General features: G+C 36.2%; 1 protein-coding gene across 3 annotated transcripts in view; it reads right to left on the bottom strand.

The window, feature by feature from the left end:
- Window positions 1-1,013: 1,013 nt before the first annotated feature.
- Window positions 1,014-17,310, bottom strand: part of MAP4K5 (mitogen-activated protein kinase kinase kinase kinase 5) — a 199,401-nt gene continuing 183,104 nt past the window's right edge. For all 3 annotated transcript variants that reach the window (XM_043985685.1, XM_043985683.1, XM_043985684.1), the window contains 5 exons: window positions 15,254-15,322; window positions 14,125-14,217; window positions 11,404-11,474; window positions 7,222-7,277; window positions 1,014-2,102 (listed from right to left, as the gene is read on the bottom strand). In XM_043985685.1, coding sequence (XP_043841620.1) covers window positions 2,015-2,102; window positions 7,222-7,277; window positions 11,404-11,474; window positions 14,125-14,217; window positions 15,254-15,322 — 377 coding nt within the window. In that variant the 3' untranslated portion in view covers window positions 1,014-2,014. The remainder of the gene's footprint in view (window positions 2,103-7,221; window positions 7,278-11,403; window positions 11,475-14,124; window positions 14,218-15,253; window positions 15,323-17,310) is intronic.

Genomic DNA, 17,310 nt, shown 5'->3' on the forward strand with positions numbered 1-17,310 from the left:
CCCACTCCCCCTTCATCTCTGATTTTGATAGGGAATTAATGGGGTGGAGTGAATACAATTACTGGCTGATAGACTTCTATTTTCATATACAATATCCCATACACAGTGCCTGGCATATAGTAGATGCTTAAAAGCTTGTTCATAGCTTGACTGACCTAAGTATGCCTCACAACATCATTTTGTAAGAACACCTTTTATGTTATCATCATATTGCCCTGTGAGATCATAAAACCCTGCTTCAACACTTTTGGTCAATCACTTCTTTGTAATATCATTCCCGTGGAAGTAACAGGATATTCCTGATAATGCTGATTCACCAAACATGTTTTTGGTGGAATCAATGAGCAAGGTCAGATGGGGTATGCTTGCATACCTCTTAAGTCTGATGCCAGCTGATGCCTCACCCATTTCTGGGTCATAGCATCAGTTCCATGATAGCAAGCATAGTAGTCTTCTTCTGTCTAAAGCTCTGCAATTAGTTTGTTGACACCAATTATTAGATGCAAGACACTGATTAAATGTTTTTGGAAGTGGACTGAAAGATTAGTTACCATATTTTCCTGTTAAAATGACCAAAGAATAAACAACGTCTACACTGGGGGAGGGGGGTGGCGGTGGTGGTGGAGAGAGTTGAAGTAAATGTAAAAAACATAAGAAAAAAAAATCTCTTGCATGTTTTTCAGAGAAATCTTTTATCTATAAATAAGGTACCCCAGTCAAATGAAACCTAGTTTCTTGCAGAAAAACCTTTTCTTTATATTGTGTGCAATACTATCAATGTTAAGTAAATTAATACAGACAACTGGAACCAATATGACTTTAATGTGGCATAGTAAGATGGTAGAGGGAAAAAATATAAAGAATGACTCTAAGTTTACTTATTTTTAGAATACTGCTTCTCATAATATGTATTTATACTATCCCATCAGGAATTATCTTTTACTTAAAGGCATTTTTTTCTTCTTTACCTTACCCCAAATGAACAACCACATGCATAAATGAAAAACCCAAGATACATGCATAGTAACTTTATAAGTATTCCTTCTGGCATAGTATAAATAAAATATGTGTCATGAATAGTTAAATACTTCTCCTCCTACATTTGGAATGGCTAGATGTGCACAAAGATTATCTCATGAGTTATTATCAATAATGTAAAAAGGAATACACTATTTCTTGTCAAGACACTTCCATGATACAGTCACACATAGATACACACGCCCATTTCTAAGAATATTTCAATCATCACCATTATACTGCTATATGCACTCTACAACATTATTAGTTTGATGTATGAAGCTCCCCTTTAAGGCAATCTGCATGAAATTGTATTACAAAATACTTTTTGTTGTATAAAATTGCAATAAAACAGGAAAAACCCCACAAATTGATATGCTACCCATAACTCCTAACAAAACACTAAATCTAGAGAGAAAAAACACCCCTTTTTTTAATACAACTGTAAAAAATTTTAAGCTGCTTTGCAACCAGCCTTTACTAAAAGTTAGATACATTACACCATTCTAGCAGCAGATTAATAAATAAGAATTAAATATTCTATTTTACAAAAACATACAGAATGGCTGATTTAAAAGTAAAGAGATTTGGGGACAATTCCTACAAAATCATATTCATTAAGAAAGAATAAGACCATGTTCAAATGAAAGAACTGTCAGTGCTAAAACCACTCTAGACACAATCACATGAGTTATTTAAAAATGATATGGCACCCTGGTTGCAAATATTTTTTTTTAAACTGAGCTTCCAGGAACTAAGAAGAAGACTATTTGTCTCATAGCTTTTATTAAGCAAACTTTATATAATCACCACATAGTGGCAAGAGATATAATAGCTGTTTCCAGCTACAGAAAGTACTACATCCTACCCTAACATACAGATCATTGAGATGTCACCTACAAGAAAACAAGTAATATTTCAGTTTGTATTTCATTTCCTTGAAGGCATTTTTCATATGGGGCCATTTTCATTTTCTTGTCATTTCCGTGGGTGTTGTTCAGTAACTATTTTCATGGCCAGCCAAAATGTAGAGATTGCTGTGTGCTGTAGGATTTTCTGTTGGCCTACTTTCCAAAACGACAACCCTGTAATTAAACCAAAACAAACAAAAGAACTGTTTAAAAGTAAAAGCACACATTGCATGCTTTGACGCTGTACCAGAAATTCATCTCATAGTTCACATTCTCATAAGACTAAGGAACACAGAAGTGGAATTATACTTGGCTTTAAATTCAATTCCTTTAAAGCTCTTAAGTTCTTTGTAGTTTGACAACATCTCACCTAAGGAACCGGAAACCTTTGTATATGGGATGGCTCTGGGAAGGGCAAAGGAGGTATGGATGGGGCAATTTTAGACAATACAAACCCAAAAAATAGCAATAAAATTTTCTTTAAAAAACCAGAAATATCAGTTTGTTCATTCTTTAATAGAAACAGACAATTATATAATGTTAAAATTACATGATGCCTAGCTGGGAGAATAAGTGAAAGAGGCCCAATTTAACCTAAGAGATCTTAGACTAGTTCTCAAGGCAGTGGGAAAACAGTGACACCATAATGAAAGTACTGATACTCATAAAGTATTAACATCACCTTTCTCCCCTGCCCTAGCTTTCTGGGCTATGTGTAAGCAGAAACAATTATGGACCACAACAGAAAAACTTTTCTGAGGGTGAGGGGTAAGCTGACAGAAAGAAATATAGATTAAACTTGACTACCATTGAAATTAGGAACTGGGAACATAATGTATCTCACATTTACATATGATTCTACATTTTGAGCTGGAAAGGACCTTAAAGGTCACTTCACAGCCAGGAAGTGCTTGAGTAGAAGCTCTGCTCTGTTGTTAACAAAGGCCCTTTAACCCATGACTTCTTCCTCCTATCCTTCTTTCATCTGCTGGCACTCTTGCAAACCTGTCTCTGCCCAACCACTTTGTCCAGGATAGGCTGCTCTTCCTCTCCTACTGTATTAACAGAGGGGACCAAGAGGAACGGGCAAACTTGTGGTTCCTTTGAGACTACCCTTCCCTCTGGTGCCATTACTGTCTCCTCTGTTCTCATGCATTCACTCCATTCTTTGATAACTCTGTCCCGATCCTTAGAATTACTCGTTATTAGCCTCCTGGTGACTATTCCCCTTACTCAGGTGCCTGGCTCAGTGTTTCTTCCCACATTTATCCTTACTCTCATACTGGAGGACTTCAATATTCTGGTTGATGTGTCCCCTGCATACCTCTGATTCTGAGTTCATCAACCTGCTTACCTCCCCTGACCTGTATCTTCATTGTTTCAGGGATAAAGTCCCACCTCCAAGCAATCAAATTCTAAAATTCCATTCTCTGCTCATAATCTGCTACCAGCCCACCTTTGCCTTTGCCTTATTCCTCCTAAACTTGTTTGTTGTCACCATTAATCACCATTACTTTCTGTTCTCTTGTTCTACCACCTGTGCTCTGGCCTCCCCTCATAACTTCTACAGGTTTGTGTTTCCCTCTGTTGACTTTTGCCATTCTGAGGAGCCACTGTCCCCTGATGTTTTGCAAATGAATCTGTATGCTAAAATGGGGCTGCCATTGGTTAGCCAGATCATCGTGTTTGCTAGATGCAATGGTTTAAAAACCATTTTCAAGTTTTCTAATTATGGTCATTCACAGAATTAGATTTGGGGAGTAGGAAGTGACTTCAGAGATCACTGAGTCCAACCCCCACACAAAAGTAATCCCACCCTAATATATCTGACAAGTGGTCATCCTCTGCTTCAAGTCTCAAGGCAAGCTACAGGCATGTCTGGAAGCAACTCTCCTGTTTGGAGTTTCCTCCCATTGCTCCAATTTCTGACCTCTGGAGCCAAACAGGACAAGTCCAGTCATTCCTCTAGTAAACAGTCCTTGAAATACTTAGACAGTGCTGTGATCCACAAGTATTCTCTGCCCATTTCCCACAACTGATTCACATGTGACATGGACTCAAGGCCCTTAATCATCTTGGTTGCCTTTCTCTGGATACACTCCAGGTTAGCAATATACTTCTTAAACCCTGAAATGAATATAACATTCCAGATGAGGTCTGATCAGAGCATAGTAAATGGAACTACTTATTCTCTAATCCTGGAAGCTATGCCCCATTTAATATAGATCAAGATTATAATAGGGGTTTTTTGGCTAGGATATTACACTACTTACTCATATTGGGCTTGCAGTTCATTAAACTCCCCATCACCCAACATCTTTGCAGAATAACTACTGCCTACCCATGTCCTGTCCCTATCTTTTGTTGGTGAAGCTGAATTTTTAGTATCCCAGTGCAAAACTTTACATGTATCTCTATTGGATTTTATCTTATCGATTTTAGCCCAATGTGCTAGCCTGTAAACTTTTGGATTCTGACTCTGTTATCTGGTTTGTTGGAAACCATCCTTTCCAGTTCCTAAGAAACGACTCAGTCATCTGTAAATCTGATGAGCTATGATCTATGGCTTTATCCAAGGCACTGATAAAAATTTTAAATATCCCAAAGCCAAGCACAGATCTCTGGGTATTCCTTTGGAAACCTTCTGCCAGGTTGATATTGAATCTTTTACAATTATACTTTGAATTCTGGACCATCTGATTGTAATAATAATATCTAATCCAAATCTCTCCATCTTCTCCATAGGATACTTTATCAAAAGCTATGCAAATTTCTCTAAGAAATATTGATGAGGGGCAGCTAGGTGGCGAAGTGTATAGAGCACCGGCCCTGGAGTCAGAAGTACCTGAGTTCAAGTCCGGCCTCAGACACTTAACACTTATTAGTTGTGTGACCCTGGGCAAGTCACTTAACCCCAATTGCCTCGCTAAAAAAAAAAAAAAAGAAATATTGATGAGTCAACGTCTTTATTCTTATCCATTTCTTACTCTGGGGAGTTAACTTCTTACTTAAAAAGGATGACTTGGCATTGTTGTAACTGCATGCAGTAGCTTCTTTTCATCTTTATCCTTTCTTCTAATTTGATATTAATTTTTAGCATTACTTTATGTACAGATAATGGATTTACTGCACACAGAAAGACAATTCTAATGATTCCCAAATTAGAAGACAGTTATTTCCTGTATGAACAGTGAATTTCATTTTTGTGATGTTGTCTAGTACCTTTTATATTTTGGAAGAAAATATTCATAATATACAGGTATGAGTTTCTGAGTAATCTGTAAGGCTTGAATATTTTATTTCTTGATCCCAAACCACATTTCATTTTCTTATCCTCCCTACACAATGAAAATGATTATCAAAACTTATGCTGACCAAATATACAAATTTGTCAAGTCCTTTATTGAACTTCTTTATTTCATCATTCTTTGCAATGATTATTGGTTAATAAGTTGTATTTATTTTTATCACAGTCCTACTTATACTCATCATGAGTATTATGGAAGATAACTATCTTATGTGAAGATTTTTCTTATTGCTTATGGAAACACAGTGAAACCAATTATTCTCTACTATTTACAATCTGGATGACTTTATACAAATCATTTTAACTCTACAGGGCTCAGTATCCTCATCTGTTAAAACAGAGATAAAGACGTTAATCTCTTAAGGTCTTGCTCAGCTCTACATCTTTCTTATGAACTCCTTTATTTGCTTAAAAGAGGAAAACCTGTGAGCCATCCATTTAGCTGCACCCTTTACATCTTATTTCATGTCAGTATTTATGTGGTTCATTTCTTCTAGGATCTATTAATTTACTGGTTTTTAGGAAAAGCTCTCATAGTTAGAATGCCAATAGTTAAACTGATACTTACAAACTGTCTAAAAATGGTGTGCCCCTCTTTCCACTGCTTGCACTCTAAGAGTAAAGGGAGTCTTCGAGACTGAGCAGTACTTATCTGCACATTTTGATCTCTGTATTTAACCAGCGTGGTCCTTAAGACAGTCTGTTATTGGGACCAGCAACGTAAGAATTAAAATTGCAAATCGCTCAATGGGCAATGGTAAGATGGGTATAAATATGCTCTCATAAAATCTAGTGGGGCAGCTAGGCGGTGCAGTGGATAAAGCACCGGCCCTGGATTCAGGAGGACCTGGGCTCAAATCCAGCCTCAGACACTTAACACTTACTAGCTGTGTGACCTTGGGCAAGTCACTTAACCCTCATTGCCCTAAAAAAAAAAAAATCTAGCATACGACTTTCATGGGAGAAGTGGTGTAAAAGAAATTATCCAGGCCCATTTGTAATCGGAAAAAGAAATATATCCGTCATGTATCAAAAATGAGACCACAGATGCAGATACCCCAAGATATTAAATAATCAGGAGGGAAATTGCTATCATGTTAAATAAACTTCTTATAGCATTTATGGAAATACCCAGACAAGATCCACATAAGATGAGATGGCATGGAAGGATAAGGATGGGAAGGTTGCCAAGTGTAACAGAAAATAAAACAACCAGTCTATAATAAATCCAGGTTTTAACTCCTTTTTTTTGTACTTTTAAAGAATATTATATATTTCAACTAAAGGAGAAAGCTATATTTTAAAGAAACATAACTTGAAGGGTCAGATGACATTAAACAAAGGGCTTGTACACAGGTTCTTTGCTGGTTTTACCTGGTCAGCAAACACTACTATAGCCTACATGGAGCAGGTTACTTTTAGGGCAGGCAAGCAAGAAAAAAGGGACATTGTGTTTACTATATAATCTAGCCTAAAAGAAAGAAAAGGTGGGGCAAAACAACTTTGTGCAATGGTATGTTTTGAGATGTATCTTTAATTTTCTCAAAAGGAAGAGCTAAGCATCCTTAAGGTAGACTAAGTTTCACAATAAACAGGGAATATTGTATTCCTTTTGATGGACAGGTAGGGGCTGAAAATTTGATGTGTTTTTAAAAATAATTGTTAGAGAGTAATCAGAAAATTTTTAGAGTAATTATAAGGTCTGATAATCTTCATCACAAGGATGATTAATAACTTTAATTTATTAATTAGTAACCTTAATTTTAACTTTGAGTGATCATGATTAATACTCTTTGGAAACAGCTATGCTACTATGAGAGATCTCTAAACTGACTGGTTGAAAAGAGTAGATTATCTCAACATGGAAATCAGAAATTTTCTCTAACATGGCTGAGTATACCACGAGTTCCATTTTTAGCATTTTAGGACTTATTTATATGAACAAAACATTTGCATCCCATTAATTAAAAAAAAATTAGTTATTACCTGTCAGAGCCTAGCAAACGGAAAACTCTAGTTTCATCTGAAATTTCCTGGGTAACCTAAAAAACATTAATAGTGAGAGTCAGTTTATATAGCATGCCAAATCATAACTATACAAGATTTTCTCATATGTAACAGAAAAGCAGAGTAAATAAATGTTCACAAAAATAAACATTTCAGAATTTACTAAGAACCCAGCTAGATGTTGTGAGAAATACAGAAGACATACATAAGATACAGTCTCTGCTCTCAAGGAGTTTACTGTCTCATTGAAGAGAGAATAGAAATAGAGAAAACAATTCATTTAGGTTTTCCAGATTCTAGGCCAAGCCCTCGACCCACTACACCAACCTGCCTTTCCAATTTGTTTTCTAAAGACCAGTAAAACAAATCAAAATGAGAAATGACCCTCAGTCCCAAGCAAGACCTCTTTTCACTTCTGAAGAGACTGTAGCAGAATAGCAGTAAAGGGGAAAGAGAACAGCAAGAATCAATTAGCTCATCTATAAACTTTTATGTGTCTATTTTTACTCTAAAATGTGAGCCCCTTCAATAATCCTGACAAACTGGACATACTACTGGAGGAACTAAATCACATCCGTCTTGTCAGGTTCGCTATAAAGGAAACTAGAATAAAGAAGGAAGTTTCATGTGAATGGAAGGATGGCTTACAGGTACTTTATGAAAAGGCAAAGTAATTGGTGAATTTAGTTTTATTATACCCAAAGGCAACAAAGCACATAATTTCATATTACAGTGCTTAAAAGGAGTATGTGACATAATGCATTAAGAATCCCATGATGAATAGATAAATTCTATGAAGAACTCATTAAGATCCTCTAAATGAAATCCACATATAGTTTGACAGTGGCAACTTTAATACAAAACTAAAAATACAGGTAAGGATGGTGAGAAATATATTGGAAAATGTTGACATAAATAAGGAATGAGATACCAAATACCAGAAGACTACATAGATAAGCCTTATGTCTTTTACATCATGTTTACTTTCTTTGATTTTTAGATAGAGAAGTATGTATAGAATGATCTTACACACATACACATGTATCTAATGGTAACCATCTCTAGGGCAAGGGAGAGGGGAAGGAAGGAAAATAAAACCCTTAAAAAAACCTCTGAACTTAAGTAACTCAGCATTTCTAAACACACAGAAAAACACAAAAAGATTTTCCATGAAACTGTGACTATTTCATACTGCTTGCTTTAAAAAAAAAGTATAATAAATTCTAAATGTTCCTTTCAAAACTGTCTTGTCTATGGTTCCTTTTGTTCTTTTTGGTCAACAAGCTGTTATTAAGTGCTTACTATGTTACAAGCACTGTGCTCAGTGCTGGGGATACAAAGAGGCAAAAGTAACCCCTGCTCTCAAGGTGCTCACATTCTTATTGGGAAGATAGACACAGGGTAAATTGAAGATAATTTCAGAGCAAAGGCACCAATATTAAGGAAGATCAGCAAAGATTTCCTCAAGCAGCTGATATTTTTTAAGAAAGCCAGGGAAGCTAGGAGGTGGAGATGACTAGTTTTACAATAATCTTTTAATTATGGTTGGCGTTTTCTTTGATTGACTTCTCTCTCCATATTAAAAGTTCCTGGGGGGCGGCTAGGTGGCGCAGTGGATAAAACACCGGCCCTGGATTCAGGAGGACCTGAGTTCAAATCCAGCCTCAGACACTTGACACTTACTAGCTGTGTGACCCTGGGCAAGTCACTTAACCCCTATTGCCCTGCAAAAAAAAAAAAAAAAGTTCCTGAATTGGGTTTTGTGCCAGGGACGTTCTCCATCCCCTCTGATACTTCGAATGAGGCTTTACTTGGTCTTGCTCAGGGTCATCTGCGTTTGTATGTTGACTTCCACTTCTTGGGGTTAGGTCCTCCTGTATATCTGAGGTTCAAACCATTGGGCTTTCAGGGCCCTCTCTGGTACCTCAGAACCCTTGGATCTGGGGTGTCCTGGTCTGAGTGCTGTGGCCCCAAGTGGTTACTGCTGCTGTGAGCTGTTGTTCTCCAGAACTTCCAAGGTCCTCACCTTGGGGCTTGCTGCGCAAGTACACAAAAGCCATGGCAGTCTCAAGTCATGCTGGGAGGCTGCCCTGTGATGCTGCTGGTAGTTCCCCAATCCTATTGGTTTTGGGCTTCTGGCCTGAGAGCTGGGGTGGAAAGAGTAATTTCTCATTGGATTTCTTAATCATTATTTGGTGTGTTGTGAATTTTGAAGTTTTGCTGGGGTATGAGGAATGTTTGAAGTATGTGGAAGCCTTTTAAAAAAGTATCTAGGAGGGGCAGCTAGGTGGCGCAGTGGATAGAGCACTGGCCCTGGAGTCAGGAGTACCTGAGTTCAAATCCGACCTCAGACACTTAACACTTACTAGCTGTGTGACCCTGGGCAAGTCACTTAACCCCAACTGCCTCACCCAAAAAGAAGAAGAAGAAATTAAAAGTATCTAATAAATTCTACATATTACTTTCAAAACTGTTTTTCTTGTCTAGGCTTCCTTCTATTCTCTTCAACTGGGCAAAAAACTTTACTTAAATGTTTATTATAAGCACTATGCTCAGTACTGGGGATACAAAGGGAGGCAAAAGACTATTGCTTGACTAAGCTTATTTATTATAAGAAAGGGTTATTTTTTATTTGGAAGAAGAGTGCAGGGAGAATTTAGGAGAGGAAAAGGGGCTAACAGCAGTGATGCATCCCATCTCCGGAAGAAGAGGAAAAGTAAACAGAGTAGCAATGAAGCTTTTAAAATAATGTACAGAACAGAAGTTGAAACTTCTGAGAGAGATAGTCAAGAACACCTTAACAAGTTGGATTTATGATGTACTTTCTTTTCTTTCTTTTTTTTCCAGGGCAACGAGGGCTAAGTGACTTGCCCAGGGTCACACAGGTAGTAAGTGTCAAGTGTCTGAGGCCGAATTTGAACTCAGGGCCTCCTGAATCCAGGGCCAGTGCTTTATCTACTGCGCCACCTAGCTGCCCCCTATGATATACTTTCTTTGGGGCTTTTTAAAAAGGTTTTTTTTTTTTTTTTTTTTTTGCAGGGCAATGAGGGTTAAGTGACTTGCCCAGGGTCACACAGCTAGTAAGTGTCAAGTGTCTGAGGTCATATTTGAACTCATGCCTCAGACACTCGACACTTACTAGCTGTGTGACCCTGGGCAAGTCACTTAACCCTCATTGCCCTGCAAAAAAAAAAACCAAAAAACAGATTTTAACTCAATTCCTCCTGAATCCAGGGCCAGTGCTTTATCTACTGCGCCACCTAGCTGCCCCTGATATACTTTTTAAAAAAGGGCAAAAAACTGTAAATATAGTGAAGATTTGCATTTTTGTAAGCAACCTTCTTTCATTAGATCCCATCAATGTGCTTCTTCTCCTAATGATGATCAGTGGATGTTAATTAACCAGTCAAACTTAATTAACTTTTATAAGTATTTATGAATGTAATGAAATAGCTGGTACAAAAAAATCCTCTTAATTCAAGGGCCACAAGTTCATAGAGAGTCTGGGGGAAAGTGGGCTCATGCTTAGAGCATGTGAGGTAGCAAAGGGGGTAGGTAACTTGTAGTTCTTGGAATGGAGGTCCTTTGGCCCTCTTAATGAAGCTCCATGAAATTCCCCTTATGGACATACAGTGTACTTTCTGCGGGGCTCCTTGTAGAGATCTGAAGCTGTTCCACCGGCACTGCTAGGATACTGAAGACAAGCTCATTTTTCTGACCCTTCAAAGTTCATCTGCTATTCAAGAAGGGGGATTGATGGGCTGCAGGACAGCCATTCTTCTCCTCTACCCCAAGTGATTCCTTCTCAAGGGCTTAGCCACCTATTCTGGATTGGTCAGGCAACTGAAACTGGAATCCAAACTAGCTTTGATATTTTATAGAGGCTCCACAGTGGCTGAGTCACTGCATCCAATCCCAACAAACCTCCTATGCAACATCATTTCATTTCTTCCAATTCACTCATTCCAAATTGAGTATGCACTTTTCACAATGAGTTTAATGCCTTTCATTGACTTGCTGACTGAATAAAAGCATTTTCATCTGATAAAGGAATCATCTTATTAGTTACTTTAATTGGAGGTAGGATGATTGAGTGATTCAGCCCCCCCCCCCCATGTATATCAGTACAGAGTAGAATCATGGCAATGGATAGAAACTTACTTCATCTGACTTGAAGCTTTTACCCTGCATTCCATGTTTCCAGAAGGCTAACACGCTGTCTTGAAGGCATACTAAAAAAGAAAATGAAAATTTTAAACAGTGATTTATTTTAAATTCTGACTAACAATTTTAATAGAAAAAGAACTAGGAAGTTGCTTTTAGTGTTTGCTGCAAAACCCAGTGTCCAGGCCATTCATTCCCAACATTTTTGTAGCTAAGCCAATCAATTCTGCGCTTCAGTAATTTACTAAAGCACAGAATAGTTTATGAATAGTTTATGTGAGTTTTCAAAACTATATACCCTACAAGCTCATTTATGCCAGAGGAAAGTTCTGATGATCTTAAGATTAATATTATTTACATATCTTTTATAATCCACAGCTATTTCTTTAAATGGGTAAAACATTTAAAATACCATTCTTATGAGAAAAAAATATAATACTAAAGTAAATTGTGATTTATTCCTTTCTATACTGACTCTCTTACAAGTTTTGTTTCTCTTAAGTTATTGTCTCTCTTCAAAATTAAGTTAAAAAAAAATAAACTTGTTCATCAGCTACAAGACACTAGGCACAGTCTGCACATAAAATATCTAATAATTAGATTCAAATAGTAGATAACCAATAAGAGACAATGTGATTTGGGACTTAGTAATTAGGGTGTCCAAATAACAAAATTATTACAAAAATTCAAATGGAAGTGACCTCTCTAAAGGAAAGCAAGGTGTTACCACAAAGTTTTTATACTAGCCCTGTTATTTATAGAAATTAGATCTTTAAAACTGAGTTGGGACAAGAGGTTAGTTTTTTTTTAAGAAGAATGTTCTGGCAGCATGATTTTGCTCAATATTGAAAATAAATGACAACTGATGGACTCACGAGGTGATTCAAGAAAACACTGCTTTTAGTAGAGGTAAGTGTGACTGAGAAGAAGTGGACCAGTGGAGAGGGAGTCAGCTTCAATGTCAGGTTAAAGTCGTCTTTCTGACCCCTACTTGGTAGTGTGACCCCAGGTAAATCACTTGACCTTTCAGTGGCCTGAGCAAGTAGGTGCCAATATGAGTTGGTAGAGGAACTTTCCTCAGTGGGAGTTTCCTTTAATGAAACCATAGGTTTGGTTTAAATAATAACAATGATAACAATAGTAATATATGGACTCTCAGTCAGATTGTGGTGGCGGTGTTTAGTTATTTTAGTCGTGTCTGACTCTTTCTGACCATATTTGAAGTATTTTTGGTAGATACTGGAGTGGTTTGCCATTTCCTTCTCCAGTTAATTTTACAGATGAGGAAACAGAGGCACTTTAAGTGACTTGCCCAGGGTCACACAGCTAGTATGCATCTGAGGCTGGATTTGAACTCAGGTCTTCCAGACTCTAGGCCCTACCCTCTACCCACTGGATCACCTAGCAGCCCATATAATAGCCAGAGGGAATCCCTAATATTAAAGTTTCATAACAAGCAGTGATAATCTATTAAAGAAACATCTGGTAGTTTGTTATTTTTAGTTCAATAAATTTGATTCTTCTACCCTAACCAGTTTTCTCTGTTCAAAAGTTGTATAAAAAGATTAATACAATTTATGTTGAGGTTAAACTCCCAGACTTGAATGAAAAGATAAATATAATTACAGGTTTGTAGCCGGAATGGAACTTAAGAGATCATCTATTCCAAAACTTCATTTACAGATAAGGAAACTGAACCCCAAAGATCTTCAGCTATTAAGGTGGCAGAGCCAGAATTTGAACCCACATCCTGTCTCCAAAATCAGTGTTTTTCCCACAAGATCATACCACTCTTTACATTCAAGTGTCTAGTTTTATTTTCAAATAAAGACCCCATCTAATAATAAAGCTCAAGATTTTGTGAGTCATATATCAATTTACTGAATTGTTATAACCCAAACATTTCTCATGTCCCAAAGGGAAACTTCCAAACCTTTTAAAACTTCTCCTGACATATGGTAATGTTAATTTTGCAAATTATTTAAAAAACTCTAGTTCACAAATTTTTTTTTCACAAACCTCACTGCCAATAGGGCCTTCTCTTTTTTTTTTTGGGGGGGGGGGCAGGGCAATGAGGGTTAAGCGACTTGCCCAGGGTCACACAGCTAGTAAGTGTCAAGTGTCTGAGGTCGGATCTGAACTCAGGTCCTCCTGAATCCAGAGCCAGTGCTCCATCCACTGTGCCACCTAGCTGCCCCCAGGGCCTTCTCTTAAACACATGCCAATTAGTGTGCCACACTTCACCTATCTGTACATTATTGATGAGATAAATATTTCTTGTATAAATATTAGCAAAGTGAATGAATACTTCCCCATATATACAGACACATTGCAATCATATGAGGATAAATTAAGCTAAGTATATTTGTCAGTCTTTGTTCTGTTTTGAAGGCAAGTAGAAATTTTACAGTATGAAGAATTTAATGAAATCAATGACCATCATAACACACCAAGCAGCATTTTACAAAAGTCTTAATAATAACTAATAATCTGTCACATCACACAAATACTTCCAAGGCATGAAAAGAACCAAGCTCAATATAACTCACTTGATGCAATAAAGGGGACAATGAAGAGAAACAAATGCATGTAATTTCAAACTTTTAAAATATTCAGAAATTTCTAAAAATTAGCTATAACCTAGGGACCAAAATATATATAGTTTCAACAAAACATGTCTTTCTACAAAAAAAATTAAAGAAACACTCAATGACTTACCTACAGATTCAATGCAAAAATCAAAACTTAGCTCAGAGGCCAGTTTCTTGCTTGACTTCAGTTTTCCTTGAAGATTCACAATTTTCACAAATCCTCAAAGGAAAAAAAACCCCACAAAAATGAAGCATGGATTAAATGGTATAGAAATAAATGTAAACTGATATATACATACTAAGCAGGCAGACAGAAAAGTCCTGATAAAGTAAAAATAATTATAATGAGGCAAAAGTATCTGCTTTTCTCTTCATCAATATATAGTCAGTAAATAGGTTTTTAAATTATGATTTTCATATATATATGTAGATATAGATAAACATAAGTATATTTATATCTGTTTATCTGCAAAGAATACTCTTTATTAAGATGTCCCCTTTGGACAAAAGGTTATTATGATTTCTTTAAGAAATACTGGGGTGGCTGGGTGGCACAGTGGATAAAGCACCGGCCCTGGATTCAGGAGTACCTGAGTTCAGGTCTGGCCTCAGACACTTGACACTTGCTAGCTGTGTGACCCTGGGCAAGTCACTTAACCCTCATTGCCCCACAAAAAAATGTAGAATGATGAGCTAACTGATCTCAAATGTTGCTTTTGGCTTCAAATTCTATGACTCCATGAGGCAATATTCCATGTACTAGTTCAGGTAAGCAATACTGAAATCTCAATACAAACAGCCAGAATGGTCAAATTTCCATTTTTCCCAATACTGAAATCTGACAAAAAATAGTACAATATATTCTGTAAAATATTTTTACTCCTCTAGAGATGATTAAAATTTTAAATTAATTTGGATTGGATTTATTATTGCCAGCGAAACAGGTCAAATAAGGAGTATATTCTAGGAATCAGTGCTGGTTTAATAAATTCCACTATTTTCTAATAAACTTTAGTTGTACAGATCAAACTAAATATTTTAGTCATGAAAGAATTTTTTTTTGGACAGCTGAATTGGCATCTTTTGGAGAACAAATATAATTCTGAATTAACTACTACACAATCATTATTTTTTATGGGAAAAAAGTAACTACTGTTAATATGAATTAAAATGGGAGTAACCATGAAACTTTTTGAAACAATACACAAATTTTGTAATTATGAAATTTTTACAAAACAGACGAGAATAGTACTTACTGTCTAAACACACTAAAACTGTATCTCTTTCCAACTGTGTCACATGAATGGAATCTAACTGTTGGTTGCCTTGATAAAAGAAAAAAAAAGGTTATAATTATGTGGAATCTTAAAAAAATCCACAACACAGAAACTAGGACTTGGAAAATAAATACCATTTTGAAATTTTGCTCTGATTTTGGTTTTTTTGGTTTCAAGCTAACTGTGGAACATAAATCCTACATAGTAATTAACATTTTTTTTAAAAAGTATGACTATATTTGAGTAAGCAAAGATATAAAGGTTAAAACATATCCATGAGGATTAAGTTATGTCTGTCAAGGTATATGGTGAAAAAAGAGATGATAAAAGTAGACTTTTATTCGCAGACTTAAAAACCTGACAAAGCAGTTATCAAAACCATTTGGTTATAGGTTAAAAAAAAAAAAAGGGAAATAGACCATTGGAAGAAATTCTAACTACCAGTTATCCATGAAAATATATAGCATAAAAACTGCTTAATATACTTATAGAAAATAAAACCTGGGGAAAAGATTTATTATTCAATTAATGTACTTGGGAAAACTGATCAAGTCTTTGGCTGGACACATACAAAACCCACATATCAAACTATTACCTCAGTAAGTCCAGTTAGATGACCACCAAGCACGAAAAAAAAATTATAAAAAAACAGAAATGGAATAATGTCTTTATATCAATTGTGGGAAGAAATTAAAAACAAAAGGAATCAAAAAGAAGGTAGATATACTTGATTACATTTAAATAAACTGCACATATTGGTAAAAATGACAAAAGAGGGGAATAGGTAATGTTGGAGGGGTTGTGGAAAGACGGGTACATTAATACATTTTTATGAATAAGTATAACCATTCTGGAAAGCAATTTGGAATTACACTAATAAATAGCTAAAATTTACATAAATTTGCCTGGAATCTGTGTTAGGCATAAGTCTGAAAAAAGGTAACACACACACACACACACACACACACACACACACACCTCCACACACACCATTGAGAGTAGAACTTTTTGTAGTACTTATGAACTGGAAACAAAGTAAATACCCACTGATTTGGGAATGGCAAAACAAATTGTGCTAAAGGAATATAATGGAATGTTATTGTGTTGTAAGAAAAAACAGACCAGAGGAATACAGAAAACATGGAAAGACTTACATGAACTCATGCAAAGTGAAATAAGCAAAGCCAGGAAAACAATAAACACAATGACTTCAACAAAGTAAGGTGAAAGAACACCCACCAAACAATAAAAACTAAATGATAAAAAATTATGAAGACGAAATTTGGTACCAAAGAAGAGATGAAAAGATCCCTTCTCATGGGGCAGCTAGATGGCGTAGTGGATAGAGCACCGGCCCTGGAGTCAGGAGTACCTGAGTTCAAATCCAGCCTCAGACACTTAACACTAGCTGTGTGATCCTGGGCAAGTCACTTAACCCCAATTGCCTCACTAAAAAAAAACAAAAAGAAAAAAGAAAAGATCCCTTCTCACTCTTTTGAAGAGATGGGGACGGGGAAGGTCAGGGAATATAGAACATTAGATTTAAGGTCAAGTTTAAAATTATCTATATCTATATCTATACACACACACAGAGTGTGAGAGAGAGAGAGAGTTTTGTCAACTGATTTTTTTTCCTTTTCTTCCTCTTTTTCTTTTTGAAAGTTCTTTCTTATACAAAGAAATGGTTCTTTGTGAGGGAAAAGAGAGGATACAGGAAGAAATCTAGGTGATATAAAAAAAGGTATCAATAAAAACCTATATATGAGGAGCTATGTACATAACAACTCCTTGGTTCCTGGCAGACAAACAGGCAAAGTATATGAACTCACAATTTACAAATTTAATAATAAATGTTCACTTGAGAAAATCCCTAACCTAACTATTAATCAGATATATAAATTAAAATAGCTTGAAGGTACCATTTCACAGATATCACAACAGCAAAAATAATTCCAAGTTAATGAAATAATGCTGGTGAGGTAACAGAAAAATATGTATACTCATTACTGCAGGTGGAATTAAGTACTAGTGGAAAT

Source organism: Dromiciops gliroides, chromosome 2, assembly GCF_019393635.1.
Source record: "Dromiciops gliroides isolate mDroGli1 chromosome 2, mDroGli1.pri, whole genome shotgun sequence".
NCBI classification, from domain to species: Eukaryota; Metazoa; Chordata; class Mammalia; order Microbiotheria; family Microbiotheriidae; genus Dromiciops; species Dromiciops gliroides.